Raw genomic sequence first — 26,109 nt, 5'->3', positions numbered from 1 at the left:
AGATCATGTACTTTTTATGTGCTTGGAGATTTAAAATGGATGTCTCTGAGCAGCATTTTGACAGTTAGCAGGTGCACAGAGAGCACCTGAACTGAGACATTTGTATCGGAAGGCCGTACAGTTGGCAGGCCAGGCAGCTGTTTTTCCCAGGACAACAGGCCTTTTGAATTTAGCCGATCCGTTTGAACCAGTTACTATGGGATCACGCTCAGTAATGACTGAGAGACAGTTTAAAGTGGCAATGGACTCCAAAGTACAGTTTTACAATGGCTTCTTTCTACGCAGTTCTTAGATATATTTGAGGTGGCATGGTGGCTCAGTGGTTAGCACTGCTGCCTCACAGCGCCAGAAACCAAGGTTCGATTCCAGCCTTGGGCGACGGTCTGTGTGGAGTTTGCACGTTCTCCCCGTGTCTGCGTGGGTTTCCTCCCACAGTCCAAAGATGTGCAGGTCAGGGTGGATTGGCTATGCTAAATTACCCGTAGTGTTAGGTGTGTTAGCCAGACTGAAGTGGGTCTGGGTGGGTTACTCTTCGGAGGGTTGGTGTGGACTTGTTGGGCTGAAGGGCCTGTTTCCAAACTGTAGGGAATCTAATCTAAAACTTTAGCACGATGGTGTTGGAACATAAGAACCAGGAGCAGGAGTAGGCCGTCTGGCCCTTTGAGCCTGCTCTGCTATTCAATAAGATCATGACTGATCTTTTCATGAACTCAGCTCCACTTACCCGCCCTCTCACTACAGTCGTTATTTCCTTTACTGTTCAAGAAAAATCTAACTTAGCTTTAAAATCATTTACTGAAGTAGCGTCAACTACTTCCCAGGGCAGGGAATTCCAAAGGTTCGCAACCCTCTGGGTGAAGAAATCTGTTCTCAATACAGTCTGAAATCTGCTCCCTCTACTCTTGAGGCTATGCCCTCTTGTCCTAGTTTCACTCACCAATGGAAACATCCTCTCTACATCTACCTTATCGATTCCCTTCATAATTTTATGTTTCTATAAGATCCTCCCTCACTCTTCTTCATTCTAATGAATATAATTTATATAGTTGTATGCATTGTACACGTTTGTAGTTGTTGCAGCTATACAAGGCATTGGTGAGACCGTGCCTGGAGTATACTGGGTAAGTAGGCGATGGTTTGAGCACTTGTTAATTGCTGCCTGCTACTCCTGATAAGCTCATAAGAGATAAGAATTAGGCCATTCGGCCCATTGAGTTTGTTCCACCATCTGATCTGCTCCTCACCCCCATTTTCCTGCCTTCTGCCCATAACCCTGCAACCCATTACCAATTAAAAATCTGTCGAACATCTCCTTAAATTTACTCACTGTCCCAGCACCCACTGCCCTTTGGCGTAGCGAATTCCACAGATTCACAACCATTTGGGAGAAGTAGTTTCTCCTCAACTGTGTTAAATGTGCTCCCCCTTCTCCTAAGGCTATGACCTCTCGTCCTAGAATGCCCCACAAGAGGAAGCATCCACTCCATGTCTATTTTATCCATACCTTTTATCATCTTGAATAACTCAATCTGATCTCCCCTCATTCTTCTAAATTCCAGAGAGTAAAGGCCGAAACTATTCATCCAACAAACCCCTCAGCTCTGGGATCAATCTAATGAATGTCCTCTGAACTGACTCCAATGCCACTACATCGTTCCTCAAATAAGGGGACCAAATCTGTGTACAATACTCCAGGTGCAGTCTCATCTATGCTTTGTATAGTTGCAACAATACTTGCTTACATTTATATTCTATTCCTTGAGCTATAAGAAGGAATAGAATATTCCTTCCCATTCACTTACCTAATTATCTGCTGTACCTGCATGCTAGCTTTCTGTGACTCATGAACGAGGACACCCCCGAAGTCTCTCCCCATTTAGATGATAGGTTGCCTTCCTATATTTCCAAGCAAAACGCATAACTTCACATTATCCACATTAAATCCCATCTGTCACATTTTGGCCCACTCTTCTAACCTAACTACATCTATTTGTAACGTTATTTCCTCATTGCAATTTACTGTCCCTTCTATTTTTGTGACATTTGCAAATTTAATGACTTGGATACAGGGATAGAGGGCTGTATCGCTAAATTTAGAAACATAGATTGTAAATAGCTGGAGTCTAAGGACCGAACCCTGTAGCACCCCACTAGTTGCATCTTGCCATCCAGGAAAAAAACCATTGATTCCAACTCTGGTTCTGTCCATCAGTCAGTCACCTATCCAAGCTAAAATTAACCTTAATCCCATATGATCCAACCTTTGGAAATAACCTTTCTTGCGGCATCTTATCAAACTGCCTTCCGGAAGACCAGGCATATTACATCTACAGGATCCCCATTATCCGTTTGCTTGTTACATCTTCGAAGAACTCTAGCATGTTAGTCAAACATAATTTGCCTTTCATGAAACCATTCTGACTCTTATGGATAGCTTTTTGACTTTCCAAATGTACTGATACTGCTTCCTTGATAACTGATTCTAACACTTTCCGAACAACAGATGTTAAACTAACTGGTCTCTAATTGCCCACATTTTGCCTGCTTCTTCCCTTTTTGAATAAGGGCATCACATTAGCATTTTTCCAATCCACTGGAACCTTTTGCGGGTCCATGGAATTTTAGAATATTGTAACCACTATCTCCATCGCCACTTACTTTAATACCCTAGGATGTAGGCCATCAGACCAGAGGGAATTGTCTGCCCTCAGTCCCAACAGTTTGCTGAGTACCTTTTTTCCCTGTCAATGTTGATTGTTCTAAGTCCTGCCCTTTGTATTGCCTCTGGCTTGCCCGTTCCAGTAGGTAGTGGAGGACTCAATCCTAACACGCATCCTGATTAAGGACCGTCGCTCCGAAAGCTGGTACTTCCAATTAAACCTGTTGGATTATAACCTGGTGTTGTGTGATTTTTAACTTTGTACACCCCAGTCCAATACTGGCATCTCCAAATCTGTGAACTGGATAGTTGTCATGGTCACCTTGCTGACTCTAGCTTTCAATTCCACTTTTTATTGGTTGAATTTAAACTCCACCAGCTGCCATGGTAAAGAGCTGAGAATTGTGCAACTGGTGCAAAGAAACATCACAGTCCTAGGGTTTTTACAACGTACAAAGAGGTTTCCTTCAGTCCATCACACTTGTGCTGGTCATCAAACCATCTATTCCAATCACATTTTCCAGCACTATGCTGTGACATTGTAAGTAGCATCTAAACACTTCTTAAATATCTTCAGGATTCCTCCATTTAACACCCTCTCAGGCAGCGAGTTCCAGATTCCCACATCCTTTGAGTGAAAAATATTTTCCTCATATCCCCTCAACCTCCTGCTCCTTTCCTTAAAACTGGGCCCAGAGTCAGTCTTCGTTACCAGGCGAGCTGCTCCCTATCTCTGTAACCCCCTCCAGCCCATACACCCCCTTCCTATCTCTGTAACCTCCTACACCCCCTCCCTATCTCTGTAACCCCCCTACACCCCCTCCCTATCTCTGTAACCCCTTCCAGCCCCTACACCCCCTCCCTATCTCTGTAACCCCTTCCAGCCCCTACACCCCCTCCCTATCTCTGTAACCCCCTTCCAGCCCCTACACCCCCTCCCTATCTCTGTAACCCCCCTACACCCCCTCCCTATCTCTGTAACCCTCCTCCAGCCCCTACACCCCCTCCCTATCTCTGTAACCCCCTTCCAGCCCCTACACCCCCTCCCTATCTCTGTAACTCCCTCCAGCCCCTACACCCCCTCCCTATCTCCCTAAGCTCCTCCATCCCTCCAATACATCAGGACTCCTCCTTCTTGCCTCTGAGCATTCCTGGTTGTTAATTGCTCCGTCATTGAAGGCAGATCTGAAACTAGAATTCCTTCCCGACTCCTTGCAGCCTCTATTTCCTGCTTTAGGATGCTGTTTCGAATCTAACGAAGTAATGATTCATTACTATAGCATTCAAAAACAAAACTCGCAACAATTTCCTTGGGCAATGTACCAAACAAGTTTGATTTTTAAAATATTTTAATATCTAACTAATTGAATGACATTTCTTCCTGTGTGGTCCATCTTTCCTCTGACTCTATCCTGAAGTCTTCTCATGGAAACAGGCGTGACCCGTGTGTTATAATAGAAGCAGGAACATTAGAATAATAAAGATCATCTCGTTTGTTATTTTGTGATTTGTTGCAGTGATGCTAGCCTGAGAGTTTGATCAACTCAAAAATATTCCAGACAGCCAGCGATTCCAGATTTTGGATTTCTGGATTTTGGATTTTCAGAGGGGAGCAGCTTCTGCTGTGTGACTCAATGTCACGTTTCGTTCGATGACACGTGTGTTAAGCACCTCTTGATGTTTAACTTTGTGAAAGGTGAGATGTAGAAGCTAGCTTCTGTCGTAAACCCCAGGTTCTATGTTAAAAAGTCTTCCTGCCTGAAAGGGGGGGCGGGCCTATTTGACTGCTCGATGGGGTGTCTGTTCCATTAGATAAAAACAATAACTGCAGATGCTGAAAACCAAATACTGGATTAGTGGTGCTGGAAGAGCACAGCAGTTCAGGCAGCATCCAAGGAGCAGCAAAATCAACGTTTCGGGCAAAAGCCCTTCATCAGGATGAAGGGCTTTTGCCCGAAACGTCGATTTCGCTGCTCCTTGGATGCTGCCTGAACTGCTGTGCTCTTCCAGCACCACTAATCCAGTGTCTGTTCCATTACCTGGTCTGGCCTACATGTGACTCCAGACCCACAGCAATGTGGTTGACTCTTAACTGCTCTCTGGGCAATTAGGGATGGGTAATAAATGTGGGCTGAGCCAGTGATTAATAAATTTTAAAAAAAAGATTTTGGGGATGGTTTTGCAGTAATTGTCATGGCTTTTAATGATTTTAAAACATGTGCGTTTATTAGTGGCAGAAGGTAAAAATATGGGGGGGCACTCATTTAAGACAAAGATGAGGACAATTTTGTTTCTTCAGTCAGATAAAGGAGCACCAGTTTAAGACAGATTTTTAGTTAGATTCCCTACAGTGTGGAAGCAGGTCTTTTGGCCCAACCAGTCCACGGAAGAATAATCCACCCAGCCACAATTCCCTCTGACTAATGCACCTAACATTAGATTAGATTAGATCACTTACAGTGTGGAAACAGGCCCTTCGGCCCAACAAGTCCACACCGCCCCGCCGAAGCGCAACCTACCCATACATGTACCCCTTACCTAACACTATGGGCAATTTAGCATGGCCAATTCACCTAACCTGCACATCTTTGGACTGTGGGAGGAAACCGGAGCACCCGGAGGAAACCCACGCAGACACGGGGAGAACGTGCAAACTCCACACAGTCAGTCGACTGAGGCGGGAATTGAACCTGGGTCTCTGGCGCTGTGAGGCAGCAGTGCTAACCACTGTGCCACCGTAAATAGTGAGTAACCCACCCACACCCATTCCTCTTGCCTATATTTACTTCTGACTAATGCACCTAACACTACGGGCATTTTAGCATGGTCTATTCACCTGACTTGCACATCTTTGGACTGTGGGAGGAAAACGGAGCACCCGGAGGAAACCCACGCAGACACGGGGAGAATGCACAAACTCCACACAGACCCAAGGCTGGAATTGAACCTGGGTTCCTGGCGCTGTGAGGGAAGCAGTGCTAACCACTGAGCTGTCCTAACACTATGGGTAATTTAGCATGGCCAGTTTGCCTGACCTGCACAGCTTTGACTGTGGGGGTAAACTGGAGCAAACCCACACAGACAGTCACTCCAGGCTGGAATTGAACCTGGGACCCATGAGGCAGCAGTGCTAACCACTGAGCCACCATGTCACCCCAAAGGAGATAAAGAGGAATCTCTTCTGTCAGAGGGCTGAGTGTTTGAAGCTCATGGAGAGCTGTAGGGGCAGAGTGCTTGTCTACATTTAAGACTGAGGTAGATTCTTGATCAGTCCTGTGAAGTTATGAGGGAGGTGAACGTGAGGGATATTGGATCAGCTCTGATCCTATTGAACATTGGAATAGGAATAAGCCATTCAGTCCCTTGAGTGTGTACCACAGTTCAATCAGATCAGGGCTGAACTGTGGCTGAACTCAATAAATCTGCCTACGGTCCCGATCCCTTACTACCTTTAACAAATATTTCTCTCTCAGATTTAACATCAACGATTGATCTGGCATCAACTGCTACTTGCGGAAGAGAGCTCCTCAGGACATTCATTCTACATACAAACCACTCTCTTTAAAAGAAAATTGCCCCTCTTTTTTTTTAAAAATCTTTCGCCTCTCACCTTAAAAACATGCCCCCTAGTGGGTCAAAGTGCTTCCTTACATCACTCCTGAACAGTCTCGCCCTCATTCTCAGACTATGTCCCCTGTTCTAGAAACCAGTGGAAATACCCTGTCTTTTCTTGTTAATATCCCGAAGATTTCAATCCGATCACTCCCTAACCTTCAAAATGCTGACGTTTACCAGCCTAATTGGTATAATCACTTGCCTCAGAATGTGACCCCTGAAGTCCAAGTGTCATTCTCGCAAGCCTACAATGTATTCCCTTCTATGCCAATCTCCTTTCTCAAGTGTGGAGCCCATATCACTGTAAGATACAGGAGCAGTATTGGGACATTCGGCCATTTGCTCTGCTATTCAATCAGAACTGATAAGTTTTGCAACCCAATTCCCCTGCCTTTTCCCTGTAACCCTTGATCCCCTTCCTAATCAAGAACCTATCTATTCTAGTTGAGAGGAATGGGATTTGTTGGAGAGGTCTCAACATCGCAATGGGCCAAATGGCCTCCTGTTTGATTCACCGATTCCGATGGTGGCAAATGGAGCTCTCCCACCGAATGGCAAATCAGAATTGGGGATTGGATGGAGATCTGCTGGAGATCTGTCCGGGATCGGCGTTTGGGAATCTTCACCTTCTGACATGGAATATCCCACAAAAGAAAACAGACAGGAAATCTGTCTACTAGAAGGGGGAAACAAACAAAAATGGAAATTGTTGGAGAAACTTAGTAGGTCTGGCATCATCTGTGGAGGGAGAGAGAGAAAAACAGAGTTAATGTTTCACGTCCGGTGACCCTTCTGCAGAACTGATAGCAGCTGGGGAAAGGTAGAGTTGATGCTGATAATGGGAGTGGGTGGGGGTGGAAAGGAGTGAGTGGGTAGATAGAGAGGACTCCTAATTAGAATATAAACACCCCCTTCCATGGCCTTTGTGCACTGCCTATCCCAGATCCTGACATGAAATGTTTTGCTTTCAATCAACTCTTCTTCAATTCCTCAGTCTCCATGGTCATCTTTCTAACTTCTTGTCTTCACTGACTTACTACAAACAATCCCTTTGTTTGCCTCACTTTTCTATTCTTCTTTTTTTCTTCTTCTGTTACCCCCACACTACCGTCTAGAACCCATGGTATGTGTGTGTGAGTGTGAGAGATAGAGACACAGTGAAAGACAAGGTGCACGAATCTTTATTCAATTTCCACCACCAGGAAGAAAGGAAATACCCAAGTGGCCAGTGACAAGCACTGCCCTTCACATCAAAGAGCAACGCTGTGTGATCAAAACAGTGAAGGGGAGGGTAGGGACTAAATCAAAATAGAGTTGGACGGGGATACACTCCACTCCCTGCGGCGCCCACCTCTCCCTGAACGACTCCAGGGTGTTGGTGGACACCGCGTGCTCCTTCTCCAAGGACACCCGGGCTCTAACGTAACCCCGGAAGAGGGGCAGGCAGTCGGCCCTAACGACCCCCTCCACGGCCCGCTGCCTGGACCTGTTGATGGCCAGTTTGGCCAGGCCCAGGAGCAGAGCCACGAGGAGGTCCTCGGACCTGCCCTCCCTCCTCCGTACCGGGTGCCCGAAGATCAGTAGCGTGGGACTGAAGTGCAGCCAAAAGCAGAGGAGAAGGTTTTTGAGGAAATCAAGAAGGGGGTGCAAACACCCACACCCAATATATACATGGTCCACGGACTCCACAGCGCCACAGAACAAGCGGTTGGGCTGGGAGTCCATGAACCACTGCAATCTGCGGTTGCAGGGGACCGCTGCGTGCAGCACCCTCCACCCCAGATCCCCGAGAGAAAGGGGGAGGACCCCCGCGTAGAGAGCCCTCCACTGGGGACCCCCACCGCCCGGTGGCAAATGGGCACGCCAAGGCGTGAGCTTTATTATTCTATTTCTCCCTGGGCTCCCTCTCCACTTATCCTCAACCCTCCCCCTCCCTCTGCCCCCTGCCTTCTCACCATCTTTTCCGAGCGGCTATTAGTTCTGAAGAACTGAACTCGAAACGTTAACTCTGTGTTTTGCTCTCTCCACAGATGGAGCCAGACCTGCTGAGTTTCTCCAGCAATCTCTGTTTGTGTTTGTTTTGGATCTCCAGTGTTCATAGTCCTTCCTGCAGAAGAGGGACTGATTTATAATAGAGAAGCCCAACTGAAAATGTACAACGGGGCTAAAGTATGATCTGTTTGTCCCCACTGTGCAGGAAAGCCTTCGGCAGTTCCCAACATGGAGAGGAAACGACGGAGAGCCGATGTCTGTCACAATGGCTTTGGGCAGCCACCGAGTAAAATGGCTCGGGAATCTCCGAGAGGGAACCCAGCTCCGCTCCGAGGTGGATGCCCCAGGGATGGTGCGCTGGATTACCGCTCGTTCTTCAGTGACCTGGCGGACAGCGAGCGGCAGATGACTGTGGTCTCCTTCCTCCTGAGGCACGGGGAGACACTGGCGGAGATGCTGGACGGGATAGAGCTGGGAGACCAGGAGGTCCGGTTGGTGGTGAGGGCCCTGACAATGGCTGCGGAGATGGCCAGCAGCCGGGAGGAAACCCGCTCCGTCCTGCATCCCGCTGTCGGCTCTGCGTTCCTGCTGAAGAGCTTGCTCCAGTCCATCGCTTGGCTGGATGGCTGTGGTGGGGAGGAGGTGGACCACCTGCTCGGTTTCCTCCGGCACCTCAGCCTGACCTTTCCCGAGAGTATCCAGAGTCGGATCTCGGTGCCGGCCGACCTGCTCCGTTCCCGGCTGCGGCGCCTCCAGGGCCCGGGCTCCGAGCTCTCCTGGCCCAGGAAGAAGCAGCTGCAGGACCTGGAGCACTTGGTCAACGAGGCCTTCCCAGGAGGGGACGCCGAGGGGCAAGGCATCTACAGCCGGCAGGAACCGCCCAGAGATTTCCGTCAGCTGTCCGTCTTCCCCAGCTCCCAAGATGTGGCGGGTGCTGGGGTGCCCACTCCACTATCTCCCAACAAAGTGGAGGGGCCCTACCTGAGCGCCAAGGCCTACCTGGACACTCAGTTCCGCCTCCTGCAGGAAGACTTTGTCAAGCCATTGAGGGAAGACCTGGCGGCCTACCTGGCACCGAGAAACCGGTTCCTGCAGCCCTCCCCCGGCCTCCGGGTCTACAGCAACGTCCAGGTCCTGCACCCAGTCTGCCTGTGGGAAGGAGTCACGTACAAGGCCCGCTTCGAGCAGCCCCGTCATGCGGGCCGGCCAGCTCCCAAGCGGCTGCAGAAGGGCTCCCTGGTTTGCCTGCTGGCCCCTGATTGCCGGGAGATCTTCTTCGCTTCGGTCGCCAAGTCCGACGCCAAGTGCCTGGGCCAGGGGCTGCTCTACCTCAGGTTCTCCATCAGCCACGCTGAGTTGGCCAAAGTGGTCTACGGGCACCGCTTCACCATGGTGGAGTCGCGGGCGTTCTTCGAAGCTTACCGCCACGTGCTGCTCACGCTGCAGGCCATCGATGGCAACCAGCTACCTTTCCAGAGGTACATCGTCAAGTGTAAACCCTCGGTCCACCCACCCGCCTACCTCCGGCAACGCGGCCTCACCCTCGATCTGCTGCCCCTGCTCAGAAACCTCAAGGCTGGGCTCAACGCTGAGGTAAGGTTTGTCTGATAAAAGGTAAGGCCATAGAAACAGGGGCATGAGAGCAGCAAGAGGGCCCTCAGACCTGAGAACCCTGCTCTATCACACGATAAGATCATGGCTGATCTCTGACTTCAATTCCATTTTCCTGCTCCATCATCCCTCCCCTCTGCCCCCCCATTTCTCTCTCTTTCTCTCTTTCTCTCTTTCTTTCTCTATTTCTCTCTTTCTCTCTTTCTTTCTTTCTCTCTTTCTTTCTTTCTCTCTCTCTCTCTCTCTTTTTCTTTTCTTTTTCTTTCTTTTTCTTTCTTTTTTTCTCTCTCTCCCCATTCCCCCTCACACACCCCCTCCTCTCTCTCACCCCATTCCCCCATCCCCCCCACCTCTCACCACCCCCCCCTCATTCCTTCCTCCCTCTCCCTGTCTCTCCCTCCTCCTCTCTCCCTCCCCCCTCCGTCTCTCTCTCTCCCTGTCCCTCTTCACCCCCCCCTCCCCACTCCCATGGTGCTCATCAAATCAGCAGTCCATCATCAAAGCCCCACTTGGTGCACGCACGTCCTTCAGGGAAGCAGCTTTTGTGACCCCATAACACAAGGCTGATGAACCAATGCTGGCTTTGCCAGTGATGCCCACAGCTCATGAGTGAATTGGCTTCAAAAACAGAGTTCCCACCCCTGTCTTTACAAAATTATTGGATTGAATAGGAGAACGTTGAGTGGCTGAGTGCTTTACCAGGTCCTCTTTTTCCCCCAGATTGGCAAACTGTAACTAGACTTGATAAAGTGTGGTGCTGGAAAAGCACAGCAGGTCAGGCAGCATCCGAGGAGCAGGATAATCGACATTTCGGGCAAAAGCCCTTCATCAGGAATGTACCTAGGGGAATGCCACAAATATTAGTATTGGGGCTTTGAATATTTGCAAAACGTGTCAATGCCGTGGTTTCAGGGGTAAAATATCCTGTAGTTAATTCTGGCAATGACACCAGGTAAGTGGGACAGAATGTTATTGAGGGAGAGAATCTGCAAGGCGATATAGGTAGGTCAGCTGAGTGGGCCCAAGAGCGTTTGAGTATTTTATCCTGTGTTTTTCTAAAACCTAGGTTTGCCACTGGAAATCCATGAGCTACCGTAACTTGTCATTACAATCCTCCGGTCTACCTGGTGGAGAACTGTCTCCATTCCTCTGTGTTCGGTATCTGAGGTAGTCTCCATTTGCTTTTGAAATGGTCGTTGGATAAACATATGGATGATAATGGGATAGTGTAGATTCGATGGGCTTCAGGTTGGTTTCACAGAGCAGCACAACATCAAGGGCCGAAGGGCCTGGACTGTGCTGTATTGTTCTATTTTCTCTGCTTTTTGTGAGAATTCATCCAACTCCTTCTTGCAGTGAGATTGTGAGGAAACATTGAACAAGCTGAGCCTGAGTCCGTTGGGGTTTGGAGGAAGGAGAGGTGATCTTATTGAAACATACATAAGACCATAAGATGTTGAATTAGGCCATTCAGCCCATTGGGTTTGCTCCAACATTTGACCATGGCTGATATGCTTCTCAAAGGAGAAAGTGAGGACTGCAGATACTGGAGATCCGAGCTGAAAATGTGTTGCTGGAAAAGCGCAGCAGGTCAGGCAGCATCCAAGGAGCAGGAGAATCGACGTTTTGGGCATGAGCCCTTCTTCAGGAATGAGGAGGGTGTGCCAAGCAGGCTAAGATAAAAGGTAGGGAGGAGGGACTTGGGGGAGGGGCGCTGGGAATGCGATAGGTGGAAGGAGGTCAAGGTGAGGGTGATAGGCCGAGGTGGGGGTGGGGGCGGAGAGGTCAGGAAGAAGATTGCAGGTTAGGAAGGTGGTGCTGAGTTTGAGGGTTGGGACTGAGACAAGGTGAGGGGGAGGGGAAATGAGGAAACTAGAGAAATCTGTGTTCATCCCTTGTGGTTGGAGGGTTCCTAGGCGGAAGATGAGGCGCTCTTCCTCCAGCCGTGGTGTTGCTATGGTCTGGCGATGGAGGAGTCCAAGGACCTGCATGTCCTTGGCGGAGTGAGAGGGGGAGTTGAAGTGTTGAACCACAGGGTGGTTTAGATTAGATTAGATTAGATTACTTACAGTGTGGAAACAGGCCCTTCGGCCCAACAAGTCCACACCGCCCCGCCGAAGCGCAACCCACCCATACCCCTACATCTACATCTACCCCTTACCTAACACTACGGGCAATTTAGCATGGCCAATTCACCTGACCTGCACATCTTTGGAGTGTGGGAGGAAACCGGAGCACCCGGAGGAAACCCACGCAGACACGGGGAGAATGTGCAAACTCCACACAGTCAGTCGCCTGAGGCGGGAAGGGTTGGTTGGTCCGGGTGTCCCAGAGGTGTTCTCTGAAACGTTCCGCAAGTAGGTGGATATACTTCTCAACCCAAATCTCCTGCTTTCCCCCTTCACCTTTGACCACTTTACTAACTAAAAGCCTGTCTCTCTCTGTCTTTAAAGGTGACATCCTGAAGAGACCCTATAAGGTGGATGCTGGGAGGATGGCTCCCCCTGTGGGTGAGACTGGAACTGGGGGGGGGGGGGTCATAGTTTTGAAAAATAAGTCTCCGTCTTCATATGAAGATGAGGAGAAACGTTCCTCAGGGTTGATGGGTCTTTGGAATTCTCTGCCAGGATATGGTGTTGGGAAGCTATGCCATTGAACTTATTCAAGGCTGAGGCAGAGGTTTTTGACAGACAGGTTATGAGGGCAGACAGGAATGCTTTTATTGAGTCACTGGACAAGGGCATTCGCTGGCTAAGCCAGCATTTGTTGCTCACCTGGCACTTTGCAGTGGGCCTGGAGTCACATGGAGGCCAGACCAGGTAAAGATGCAAATTTCCTTCCCTAAAGGACATTAGTGAACCAGATGGGTTTTCCTGACCGTTGTCAATGGATTCAAAGTTATCGTTACTCTTATTTCCAGATTTGTATTGGATTCAAATTCCACCATCTGTAATGCCAGGCTTTGAAACCGGGCCCCAGAACATTATCTTGGTCTCCTGGTTAACAGTCCAGCGATAATATCATTAGGCCATTGCCTCTGCTGTTGTGACCATTGACAGATCAACCATTATTTTATTAAATGACAAACCATTTTGAGGGGCCTAATCTTGCTCTTATCGCCAATGTTCCTGTGTGCATGCGTATGTGCATGTCATGTGTATGTGTGAGAGATTGAGACTGTTGTGATTTATTTATTGCAATTCCTTGTTCTTTTATCTTCCACTTTGACTCCCCTCTGTTCCTGCCTTGAATTCAAGATGGAGAGTGAAGTGGAAGGGGAGACCTCTCCATTGATGGAGCCAGTATTGGAACTAGGCCGTACTGCAGAGGGATACCCCAGTCTGAGAGTGGAACAGGAGCTGGAGACCGAGGATTCCATTGATCTGTCTGAGGAGACTGGTAGCCCAGAGGATCCCGCAATGGAGGACGCCGAACAGGAGCTGAGCCCACTGGAGGAGAGAGACAGAAAGATGGAGGAGGAGGAGGACCACCATCCAATGGCAGAGGGAAGCTCTGGTCCTGCTGAACAGTTTATCAGCATCAGATGCCAGGAGCTCCAGACAGTGGAGGAGAGGCCTGGCCCAGTGCTGGAGAAAGTCCCCTTCACAGGAAGGGACAGCAGCTCAGCACTGGAGCAACACAGTGGCACCCCAACCAGGCGAGGTGGGAGCCCGACCAGGCCTGGCAATACCCCAACCAGGCGAGGTGGGAGCCCGACCAGGCCTGGCAATACCCCAACCAGGCGAGGTGACAACTTCACAAAGAAGCACACCTACGAAGTCGATCCATTCCAGCAAGATTTCCGGTCTCTGCGATGGCTGAAGCATTTTGACAGGTCTCAGCTGAAGGCTCTTCAGAAGGCCCTGAAGCGGGAGTTTGCACTGATCCAGGGTCCTCCTGGGACAGGTAGGTGGCCAGGGATTTCTGTCTGTGCTGAGAGAATGTCTTAAGGGAACTACAAAGTTAAAAATCACTCAAGACCAGGTTATAGTCCAACAGGTTTAATTGGAAGCACACTAGCTTTCAGAGTGACGCTCCTTCATCAGGTGATTGTCCTGATAAGGGAACTAGACACTGTCAATAATCCACAGGAGCTCAGGCAGGGCCTTGTAGTTTTATAATGTTAGCCCAGGGTGATGCAACAGTCTCCGTAACTGGAGACAGAGATCAGGCCATATCAGAGGATCTGTTGGCCAGGAAGAATTGGGGAGGATCGATTGGCTGAGGAGATCGTGGACGATCCATTGGCCTGGGAGGACCAGTTGGCCATGGAGTATTTATAGGCTAGCATTGGGTTTCAGTTTTCTGAGGGAGTGAACGTTGTGTCAGTTTACCGGTAGAAGTCAGGATGGGATGAGCAGATCTCCCATCATTCCACAGATGTATGTTGCAATATTGCGGCCAATTTGTAGGCAGAGAGTTCCCTCGCTCAATACCTAACAGGGTGACCTATTTTTAATGTTGCCTGAAGGATACTTGGGAAAAGCAGCTTAGATTATACTGGTTAATTGATAATGCAGAGGCCTGGATTAATGAGTTCAAATCTTACCATAAGAGCCTGGGAATTAAAATTCAGTAAATCAAATAAACCAGGAATAATGAACAAGCAGCCACTGGATTGCCCCAGAAATCCATGCTGAGAAAGTCTCTGCCATCATTACCAGGTCTGGTCTCTGTGTGACTCTAGACCGACAGTAATTAACTGCCCTCTGAAAGGGCTAAGCAAGTTCCTCCGTTAATGAGGGAAACTGGGAAGAACTTAACAATGATTGACAGTGGCTGCAATTTTGTCAACTTTTAATTCCAGAATTTTGTTTTATTGTTTCGCCATCTGCCTTGGTGGGATTTGAACCCGTGTGCCCAGAATATTAGCAGGGGGTTTTAAGTTATTAGCCTAGTGACCATGCTATATTTCCACTTGTCCAGGGCAGCTCAGAATGGGCTCCCCGGTTGATCTGGGAGCTGGCTTTGGGGAGAGACTACCAGGACAGTACCTAACGTCTGGATAGCTCTTGGTCAGTCTAGACTCAAACTGAAACGTACCTTGGAATGAGAGGCTATTGAGTCAGTCACTGGGGCCATGCGTTTGAGTCTGTGTCCCTGTGAATTTTTGTCAGTTTGTGTGGTGTGTGTGTGTGTGAGTATGTCTGAGTCTGTGTTTGTCTGTGACTCTGTCTTTGAATCTATGTCTGAGTTTTGTGTTTGTGTGTGTGAGAGAGACAGAGAGAGACAGTGTGACTATCTGTCTGTAACCTGCGTGTGTGTGAGAGACTGTGTAACTCTCTCTCTGCCTGTGTGTGTGTATATATCTGTAACCTGTGGTGTGTCTGTGTAACTCTCTCTCTGCCTGTGTGTGTGTATATATCTGTAACCTGCGTGTGTGTATGCTGCTGCTAACACAGGGAAGACCTTCCTGGGGTTAAAGCTGGTGGAGTTGCTGCTGCATAATCGGAAGCTCTGGCAGAAGACAGTGGGGAGCCCAAGCCCTATTCTGATTGTCTGCAGCACCAAGCACGTATTGGAACAGTTCGTGGAAGGTGAGGTGATTGTTTACAAGGCAATGGTATCCCATCGTTTCTAAAATGAAAACAGTGTTGGGGGACATGAAAGTGAGGGTGGTGTTGTGGGGAAGGAAATCTGATGTTTTTATCCAATATACGTGACTCCAATCCCACTCCCTTCCAGTTAGCTCCTAACTGTGTTGTGTATTAGCCCAGTGAGCTGCATTGTTCTCTCAAACTACACCGATCACTGAGAGCAGCCCCTTCTGTGACCATTTTGAGGCTAGCTAGAATCCAAAGACCTTCCACGGCAGAATGAGGCCATTCAATCCATCTTGCCCGTGCTGGCTCGGTTGGCAGGACAGCCGCTTTGCGCTGGCAGAGTGATGCCAGCAGCAGGGGTTCAATTCCCACTCTAGCTGAGGTTAACATGAAGGAGACTCGACCTCAATCGTCTCCCCTCACCTGAGGCATGGTCACCCTCAGGTTAAAGCAGAGACCACCAGATGTTCTGCTTCAAGCCCTATGGTCTGGTCAGACCTTGGTGATGGGGCCAAACCCTGCTCAGTAAGCTGCCCCATCTTTCTCTTTCGCTAGCGGGATGATGGCTTAGCGGTTACATACTTTCACATGTTCTAGTCTCCATCTGTATCTGTGCAACTCCTGCATGACAAACTAATTGGACAAGAGCAATTAAGGGTGATGAATAAATGCTGTCCCTTGTCCCGTGACTGAATAAAAGACATGTACTCCAATTTAAAAGAATTTTGGAGGGGATCCCATTGAAACCTATTATGGTCTAACAGAACTGGACAGGGTAAACACAGGGACGATGTTCCTGACGAACAGGAAGGCCAGAACCAGAGGTCACACTGTTAAGGATATGGATTAGGCCATTTAGGACTCCTATATGGAAAAGTGGGGAACCTGTGGAATTCTCTGCCACAGAAAGCGATTGATGTTTTCAAGATGGAGTTAGATATGATTCTTAGGGCTAAAAGGATCAAAGGGTATGGGAAGAAAGTGGGAACAGGGGACTGATTTGGATCATCTGTGACCACGTTGAAAGGTGGAGCAGGCTAATGGGGCTGCTGTTGCTCCTCGCTTTATGTTTAAAGGTAATACTCTCTTCCACCCTCCTCCAACAAGCAGGATACAAAAGTTTGGAAACACGTACCAACAGATTCAAGAACAGTTTCTTCCCCACTGTTGGACTTTTGAACGGGTCTCTCGTATATTTGAGCAGATCTTACTGTGCGCCTTTTCTGTAGCTGCAACATTATATTCTGCATTCTGTTCTATTACCCTGATGTACTTCTGTAAGGTATGATTTGCCTGGTTAGCACACAAAACAATATTCTTCACTGTATCTCGATACATGTGACAATAACAAATCAAATCAAGTCAGTAGTTTAGATTAGATTACTTCCAGTGTGGAAATAGGCCCTTTGGCCCAACAAGTCCACACCGACCCACCGAAGCATAACCCACCCATTCCTGTACATTTACCCCTTTACCTAACACTATGGGCAATTTAGCATGGCCAATTCACCTGACCTGCACATCTTTGGACTGTGGGAGGAAACCCACATAGACACGGGGAGAATGTGCAAACTTCACACAGTCAGTCGCCTGAGGCGGGAATCGAACCCGGGTCTCTGGCGCTGTGAGGCAGTAGTGTTAACCACTGTGCCACCGTGCCACCCACTGTGGTTAGTAACTGAGAGACACTGATGTTTGCAGGGATGCTGGAGTTTAAATCCACAGGGATTGTGCGCATCGGAGGACTCTGCAAAAACAAGAAGCTTCAAATGTTTTCCCTGGAAGCCATTCGCAAGACCACACTACAAAAGATCCTGACTCCAACACAAAGGCGCAGATTCAAAGAGGTATATTTCATGAGTTCCACATTCAACCTCTAATACAGGTAGACAACCCTTTATCCGAAATCCAAAAAGCTCCAGTCCGAAGGGTTTTTGTGAAGTTTTTTCTCCATTGTTTGGCGTGTTAACCCAAGTCCACACTCTCTCGATGCGTGTCACTCAGATGCGACGTATGGGGGCATAGCCTAGCACTGGCAGGCCTTCATTTTGTTTCAGGGCCCCGTTACTCACAGTAAGTCTGTTCCTTGGAAAGGTTTTTAAAAAAAATTTCACCATCAAACTGCCGCTTATTCTGAAACTCGAAAAATTCTGAATTCCGAAAACCAGCTGGTCCCGAACGTTTCGGATAAAAGATTGTGCACCTGTAACCTGAATATTCGTGTTCACAAAACACATAGAGCAGAAAGACTCATTGATATGATCGTAGCAGATCATATTGTCACGTTTCTTACAAATCGTTCTGCAGTTTTAAACCTCTATTCTAAGCCTGTAAAAATGACTAACAATGTTCTTAGACTTCCAAATGGACCTCACAAATTTCAAATCTAATGCTGATCTTGTTTTTTCTGCACCTCCTTTGCGGCCATAACTTTATATTCCTCACACTGTTTAATCACCCTATGTCCTTTGTGTGGTATGATCTGCCTGTACTACATACAAAACACAACTTTCCACTGTACCCAGATACATGTGATAATAATAAACTGAATAAAATATAACAAGTCTGATCTCTCACATGACTTTTCTGCTACCCATGTTTCAAATGACATCAAGCTAATTTCATCTATCTCCCCTCCATCTCTAGACTGACAAGTTCTTGAATTTTAAAATTCTCAGTTTTAACTATAACTCATTCTCTAGTATTCTCCCTTTCATATCTCTCCTCCAGTCCCCAAACCCTCCAGGATCTCTGTGTCCCTCCTCATTCAAGCTGCTTGAGCATCCCAGAGTGTAATTGTGTCACTGTATCCTGGGTGGGAAAGGAAGCAGCAACATGGAGAGGAGATGCATTGGTTATAATCTTCCTTTAGCTTCTGAAGGTTCCGAGTGGATAGGGTAATTGCAAATGTAACACTTCACTCAAAGAAACCAAAGGGACCAAGAGCAGGAAATGAGAGGCCAGTTAGCCTAGCGTCTGTCATGGGAAAATTATTGGAATCCACGATTAAGGAAGCTACAGCAGGAAACTTTGAAAGTCATAAGTGTCAGGCAGAGCCAACATGGTTTTGTAAAAGGGAAATTGTGTTTAATTAATTCATTAGATTTTCTTTGCATAGAATCAAAGGATCCCTTCAGTGTGGAAACAGGCCATTCAGCCCATCAAGTCCACAGTGACGTTCTGAAGAACATCACACTCAGACCCACCTTATCCCTGTAACCTTGCATGGGGCAATTTTTCTCAGATGCTGCCTGACTTGCTGTGCTTCTGCAGCACCATTCTAATCCTCAGCCTTCATTTTCACCTGAGCAATTTCCCATGGCCAATCCACCTAACCTGCACATCCTTGGACTGTGGGAGGAAACCCAGCTAGACACGGGGAGAATGTGCAAACTCCAAACAGACAATCGCCCGAGGCTGGAATCGAACCTGGGTCCCTGGTGCTGTGAGGCAGCAGTGCTAACCACAGTCACTGTGCCACCCATCCCACTTTGAGGAAATAATGTGCAAAGTTGGATGAAGGGGACCCTGTAGATGTGAAGTACTTGGATTTCCAAAAGCTTTTGGATAAAGAGTCCTATGGGCATGGTATATTGACTCTTCCAGGAAGAATTCCAAGAAAAGTCAGCAGCTGGAAGCTTAAGATGGAGTCCTGGTCTGAAATGAACAAAATGCTAGCACTAGGAAAGCAGTTTGTACCCAACAGAACCCACACCCTTCCAGCTGCTAGGTGTGTCTGCTTCTCACTCAAACCTAGTGACAGGTCATTGACCGGATGACACTGAAGCTAAAATGAAGATGACTGTGATCGAGTCCTGATGCAGATACGCTACTGGTTTGATTTGTGTGTCTCCCCATTAATACACATTGTTTTCTATCTGTGGAAGAAATGGGAGGTTTTGGGCAAGTTATTGGGATAGTTGTTGGCGGGATAACATGGATAACCGTGTTATGAATACACTTTCTGCGTAAAAACAAATCCTGGAGTGACTCTGGAAGCCATGAGGCTGGTTCAGGGACAAGGCAGTGATCTACTCAGTCACAACACCTTCTGCACGTTCTCAAAGAGTGCAGGCCAATCCCAGGAAGTCAACCCACATTTGGCTCCAATTAGAGTCATAGAGGTCTACAGCATGGAAACAGGCCCTTCGGCCCAGCGTGTGCATGCTGCCCAGTTTTCACAATTAAACCAGTCCAGTTTGTCTGTGTTTGGTCCATATCCCTCCATACCTCCCCATCCATCTACCTGTCTAAACGTTTCTTAAATGACAAAATTGTACTCTTCTCCTCTATTACCTCTGGCAGTCTGTTCCAGACACTCGCCACCCTCTGTGAAACAAGTTGTCCCTCTCGATACTTCCATATCTCTGCCCACTCACTTTAAACCTATGCCCTCTTGTTTTAGTCGCCCCAACCCTGGGGAAAAGCTGTCGGCTATCTATCGTATCTATGCCTCTCATGATTTAAATAGACCTCTTTAAGGCCATCCCTCAGTCTTCCTCGCTCCAGGGAAAAAAGTCCCAGCCTATTGAGCCTCTCCTTGCAGCTCAAACATTTCAGCCCAGGTAACACCCACAGTATTGTCAATGTCTGCCAGCTGAGGCAAGATGTGGGTAATGGAAGGATGTCACAAGGGAATTTGGTAGGATTGGGAGATTTGGTCCCAGATTGGAGAACAAAACATTTAGTGAGGGTTTCAAGTGTTTATTATGGTTTTGGCCACGACACTTACATACCAGAGTAAGGATATTGGGGGAATCAAACTCCACTTCAGAATCCTTGGGACATAATCTAGGGCTGACCCAACTGTGCAGTGCCACGCCATTTGGATGAGATATTGATCTGAGGTTCCTCTCCTTTTTCAAATTGGATGTAGTGCTGTCATGTGATCAGTCTGAACTATTTTTTAGATTAGATTCCCTAAATTGTGGCACAACAAGTCCACACCAACCCTCCGAAGAGCAACCCACCCAGACTCATTCCCCTACACTCACCCCTGACTAATGCACTGAACACTATGGGCAATTTAGCATGGCCAACTCACCTAACCTGCACATCTTTGGACTGTGGGAGGAAACCCACACAGACACGGGGGGGAGTATGTGCAAACTCCACACAGAGAGTCGCCCAAGGCCTGGAATTGAACCTGGGTCCCTGGTGCTGTGAGGCAGCAGTGCTAACCACTGAACCACCGTGCCACCTCAAACTTGTTTGGTGTAAATCTCCCAGCAGTCTCTCTCTTGTGTGAGTGGGCAGGGGGCCAGTCTGCTCGTGACCCAGAGCAATCAGTGTCATGTGACACTGTGTGAAATTTACTGCTGTGATCGTTTCAGCTCAGAGAGAAAATTGAATCCATCAAGGAAGACATCTTCTACTGCTCCAAGGTTCTGGAATTGCTGCCACTGGGAATTCTGCACGAGAAAGAGCTGGAACCAGAAATAAGGAGAGACCTGGAAGAGGTTGGATTGACATTAGTAATTGCACCTCACTCCGTGGTTAGCAGGCCATTAGTTAGAGGCAATTGTAGAGCTGGATGCAGAGAGTCGGGGACAGGGGGTGGGGGGTATATTACAGTTTTCCTGTGAAGAGAAGGGATATCTTGGGAATAGTTGGCGGTATCTGGGAGAAGAGAGCATCCGTTGGTTACAGTGAGGTTAAGGGATGTAAGGAATTGGTGAGGAGGGTATTTGGAGGGTAGAGGGGTATCTGCTAATTGCAATGAGGGGAGGGGATATATCTGGGGTTAATGAAGTGGGTATCTGAGGTGATAGTGATGGAGGAGGGTATTAGAGATTACAGCAAGGTGGAAGGGGTGTCTGGGATCAGTGAGAGGAGGGTGTGTCTGGGGTCAGTGAGAGGAGGGGGTGTCTGGGGTTAGGGGGGAAAGGATGCCTGGGGTTGGTGGGGAAGGGTGTGTGTCTGGGGTTATTGGGGGAGGGAGTGGTACCTGAGGATGTGGGAAAGGGAACTGTCCATATTAATAGTGAATGATGTAAGGTTTTTGCAACTTCATTGTTGTGCATCTCTCTCAGGCCCCACTAGCGGAGTTGTTCATCTTGAAGTGGTTGAATATTCCCCCTTGCCTCTGGTCAAAGAATGGGACTGAAAGGAGGATATATCACAGGGGGCTAGAGACAGAACCCATCAGATATTTCTGCCCCTGTCCGAAAGCGACATCCCCTTCAACTGGCAAGTTGTAAATCCGTGTCCGTGTCTGTCTCCGTATCTGTGGGTGTCTGTCTCCGTGGGTCTCCGTGTCCCTATCCGCGGGTTTCCATGGATGTCCGTGCCTGTGTCCATATCCATCCAAGCATTTGGCCAACCCTGGCTAGACCGATGTCTGATTGCAGTGCATCTTGTCGATAGTACACACTGCATACTGAACGTTGGTGGTGGGAGGGAGTGGATGTTTGTGGATGTGGTGCCAATCAAGCGGATTGCTTTGATCTGGATGGTGCTGAGCTTCTTGGGTGTTATTGGGGCTGCATCCACCCAGGGGCAAGTGGGGAGTATTCCATCACACTCCTGACTTGTGCCTTGTAGATGGTGGACAGGCTTTGGGGAGTCAGGAGGTGAGTTACTCACCGCAGGATTCCCAGCCTCTGACCTGCTCTTGTAGTCTGTGTCTAGGTGGGGAGTTCAGTTGTGTTTGTGGTCAATGGTAATCCCCAGGACGTTGATAGTGGGGTTTCAATGATGATGCCGTGTTTCCCTTATATCTTTACTCTGTCTTGCTCTTCAGAGTTTAACTCCAGGAACAGATTACATAAGGAGGACGATGAGGAGATGGAATGGGATCTGGATGGGAGTGACCCCCCTGACCCACCGTGTAGCGCTGACCAGTGGGCAGGAGAGAAGTTTGCATACATTCCCGATGTTGACGTAAGGTATTCGAGTTTCAGTTACATAGTAAGTACAATAGACAATGGACAGGCTCCAAACCGATCCTGCAACAGTAGTAGACTTGCCAACTTTAAGGACATTTGAATGGTCATTGCATAAACATATGGATGATCTGGAGGAGCCAGTGTTGAACTGGGGTGGACAAAGTTAAATCACACAACACCAGGTTATAGTCCAACAGGTTTATTTGGAAGCACTCGCTTTCAGATAAAGGAACCGTGTAGGTTAGATGGGCTTCAGATTGGTTCCACAGGTCGGCGCAACATCGAGGGCCGAAGGGCCTGTACTGTGCTGTAATGTTCTATGTTCTAACTCCGTACAGGGTGTCCATGAGGCACTGTGGGCAGTCTCTATAATCTCATGTAAAAACCGAAAGAACTGTGAATGCTGGAAATCAGACACAAAAGCAGAAGTTGCTGGAAAAGCTCAGCAGGTCTGGCAGCCTCAGTGGAGAGACTTCCAAGTTAATGAGGAAGGGTCACCGAACCTGAAACATTAACTCTGCGTTCTCTCCACAGACCCTGCCAGACCTGCTGAGGTTTTCCAGCAACTTCTGCTTTTGTGTCGATAACCTCGTGGCCCAGCAAATTTTCCACTTTACCATCAGCATCTCATCACCTCCAGTTCAGTGTTGTCGATATTTAACGAGTGAAGAGCAAGCGCTGTAAAACACTTACGTACACCATAAAACAAATGGACTTCGTAGGCCATTCGGTCCATCAGCTTTGCTCTGCCAATCAGTGTGATCATGGCTCATCTGAGAATCCTGAACTCCACATTTCTATCTTTTTCCCAGAACCCTTGATTCCCTTTTATTGGTTAACAATCTCAGCCTTGAATACGTTTAACACCTTCGCCTCGACAGTCCTCTGCAGTAAAGACTTCCACAGATTCAGTACTTTCTGAGATGAACAAATTCTTCCTCATCTCTGTCTTAAGTGTGCAAACCCTTATTCTGCAATGATTCTGTCTGCTCCCTGACTCTCCCACTTTCCCCCATCTACCCTGTCATGTCCGTTATGAATGTTACGTTTCATTAAGGTCTCTCTGTTCCTGGGGTCAGCCTGGTGAAACCGCTCTACATTGCCTCCAATATTTCTACTTCGATGTGGGGACCAGAATGGCTCACTATATCCTAGGAGTGCACTTAGCACCAATACCTGCCTGTTTTTATAAAGGCATAGAGTTATGCAGCAGGGAAGCAGACCCTTCGGTCCAACTCATCCATGCTGACTCATCCATACCTTAAACTGATCTAGTCCCAGTTGCCAGCACCCGGCCCATATCCCTCCAAACCCTTCCTATTCATATATCCATTCAGATGCCTTTTAAATGTTGTTATTGTACCAGCCTCCACCACTTCCTCTGGCAACTTGTTTCCTACATGTGAAAAAATTGCCCCTTTGGTCTCTTTTATATTTTTCCCCTCTCACCCTAAACCTCTAGTTCTGGACTTTTCCATCCCAAGGAAAAGACTTTGTCTATTTACCCTATCCACGCCCCTCATGATTTTATAGACCTCTATAAGGTCACCCCTCAGCCTCCGACGCTCCAGGGAAAACAGCCCCAGCCTATTTAGCCCCTCCCTAAAGCTGAAACCCTCCAGTCCTGTAAACATCCTCTTAAATCGTTTCTGAACCTTTTCAGGTTTCACAAAATCTTTTCTATTGCTTTTATATGCTATTTCTTTTGAAATACAAGCTAAAATTCCATTGGCCTTTGCTTTTACCCAATGAAGTTGGATGCTATTATTTTATGATTCATGCATAAGGACTTCCAAATCCCTCTGTTTTCATCACCCTCCATCTTTAGCTTTCTCCACCTAAATAATATTCAGCTCCTCTATTCTTCCTGCCAAACATTTCCCCACGTTATACTCCATGTGCTAAGACTTTGCTCATTTGTCTGTATCCCTCTGTAGATGTTTTGTGCCACCTTCCAACTTGCCTCCCACCTATTTTTGTATCATCTGCAAACTTGGTGATAGTATATTTAACTTCCTAATTAATATGTTGTAAATAATTATGGCTCTAGAACTCTTTGGGGAGTCAGTGTGAAGTTGGGCCGAAGGGCCTATTTCCACACTGTAGGGAATCGATCTAAATCTATCTATCTAAATTAACATAATCCTTGTGATTCCCCCCCCACTGGTTCCAGTTTACCATCCTGAAAATGTCCTCCTTATCCAAACTCTTTGTCTTCTGTTAGTTAGCCCAGCCTTTATCCATGCTAATAGAACATAGGAGCAGGACTAGGCCATTCAGCCCATCGAGCCTGCTCCACCATTCACTCTGATCTGTTTTAACTGCCAAAGTGGATAGCCTCCCTTGAATTCTCGTTGTACTGCATCTGCCATCCTCCCTCCAACACATGGCTCTTATCTTATTAAGTCGCCCAGTGTGTGCTCCTTTATGCAACACCTTATGGATTCTAAATATATTACATCTGCTCTATCTATCCTGTTTGTTACCTCTTCAAAGAACTGCAGTAAATGTGTCGGACATGATTTCCCCTTCATGAGACTGTGTTGACTCTCTTCGTCGTGTTATGTATCTCTAAATGCTCTGCTATTCAATCCTTCTACAATAAACTCTTAATATTTTCCCAATGACAGATGTTAAGCTAACTCGTCTATAGTTATTTGAATACCTAATAAAACTACAGAGAAATCTGTGTGGGTTGGAGACTGTCTGAGAGGCCTATTGAACGTGGGTTGACTGAGGGTCAATGGAGTTGGTGACCGAATATAAACAGGCCCTTCAGCCCAACAAGTCCACATCGACCCTCACACACCCTGTTCTAGTCGTCACCAGTCACATCAGGCCTTGATTGACCCACATACCCACACAGGCCCTGCCTAACAGCTTTGGGCCTCGACCAGCCCTGAACAAGAGCTAACAGCTCCTCTTGGCCATCGGTGGCATGGTAGCTCAGTGGTTAGCACTGCTACCTTGCAACGCCAGGGACCTGCGCTGCTGGTCAAATCCCAAGGGAACTGGATGGGCCTGAGGAGGTTGTTCAGAGCCAGTGGCGGTCACTGGAGGCCTGTGTTGGTGTGCTCAAGGCCTAAACGACCCGACGAAATTTGGGGGGAGTTAGGCCGAAAGCCCAGGTGGGGTGTCAATCGAAGGCTGTGCTAGTTGGGGGACCATGCCTAGAAATGGCTAAACTGCTCCTCACTCTTTTGTTATTGTAGTGATCCAGATGCAAGAGCAATTCAGAAAAATTTGGGATATCAAAGCATCATGGAGGAGGAGGAAGTTTGGAACATCAAGGATGTCTGGGAGCTAGACCTTAATGATCGGTGGCGTTTATACAGGTAACTAGTGAGGCATGGCTCTGCTGCCTGGGAACATTACAGTGTGATTAAACAATAGAGAGAAACAAGACATCCATTTACATCACTCATTTCATAACCTCGACGTGTCTCCACAGTCTTTGCAGCCAATGAAGCCCTTCCTGTTGCTATGTAGGAAATGTTTAACCCTGAGACCCCAGGTGAGCTTTCCCAATCCAGTCCCCGAAACCATTAAACTCTGTGCTCAGGAGGGAAAAACTGGCTCCCCTTCTTATTCACCCACCTCTGCAGTTGGTCATGATGAGGTGAATTTATGAAGGATTCCCTCCCTTTCTCCCTGACCCTAACTAACTTCTGCTTCAACAGGAACTGATTTATTCATTTGTGGGCTGTGGGCAGTGGCTGGACCCAGCATTTATTGCTCGTCCCTAGTTGCCCCTTGAGAGGGTGGGGGTGAGCTGCCTTCTTGATCCGCTGCAGTCCATGTG

General features: G+C 47.8%; 1 protein-coding gene across 1 annotated transcript in view; it reads left to right on the top strand.

Moving 5' to 3' along the window:
* LOC140480892 (NFX1-type zinc finger-containing protein 1-like) overlaps positions 1 to 26,109 on the top strand; it is a 43,764-nt gene that overhangs the window by 1,335 nt on the left and 16,320 nt on the right. Inside the window, exons 2-10 of the mRNA XM_072576456.1 lie at positions 4,177 to 4,355; positions 8,472 to 9,859; positions 13,135 to 13,783; positions 15,280 to 15,414; positions 17,122 to 17,267; positions 20,754 to 20,879; positions 21,453 to 21,609; positions 22,163 to 22,307; positions 25,520 to 25,642. Coding sequence (XP_072432557.1) covers positions 4,337 to 4,355; positions 8,472 to 9,859; positions 13,135 to 13,783; positions 15,280 to 15,414; positions 17,122 to 17,267; positions 20,754 to 20,879; positions 21,453 to 21,609; positions 22,163 to 22,307; positions 25,520 to 25,642 — 2,888 coding nt within the window. The 5' untranslated portion in view covers positions 4,177 to 4,336. The remainder of the gene's footprint in view (positions 1 to 4,176; positions 4,356 to 8,471; positions 9,860 to 13,134; positions 13,784 to 15,279; positions 15,415 to 17,121; positions 17,268 to 20,753; positions 20,880 to 21,452; positions 21,610 to 22,162; positions 22,308 to 25,519; positions 25,643 to 26,109) is intronic.

Source organism: Chiloscyllium punctatum, chromosome 8, assembly GCF_047496795.1.
Source record: "Chiloscyllium punctatum isolate Juve2018m chromosome 8, sChiPun1.3, whole genome shotgun sequence".
Taxonomy (NCBI): Eukaryota; Metazoa; Chordata; class Chondrichthyes; order Orectolobiformes; family Hemiscylliidae; genus Chiloscyllium; species Chiloscyllium punctatum.
Note: the sequence above shows the minus strand (reverse complement) of the source record. Positions and strands in the feature narration are given on the sequence as shown.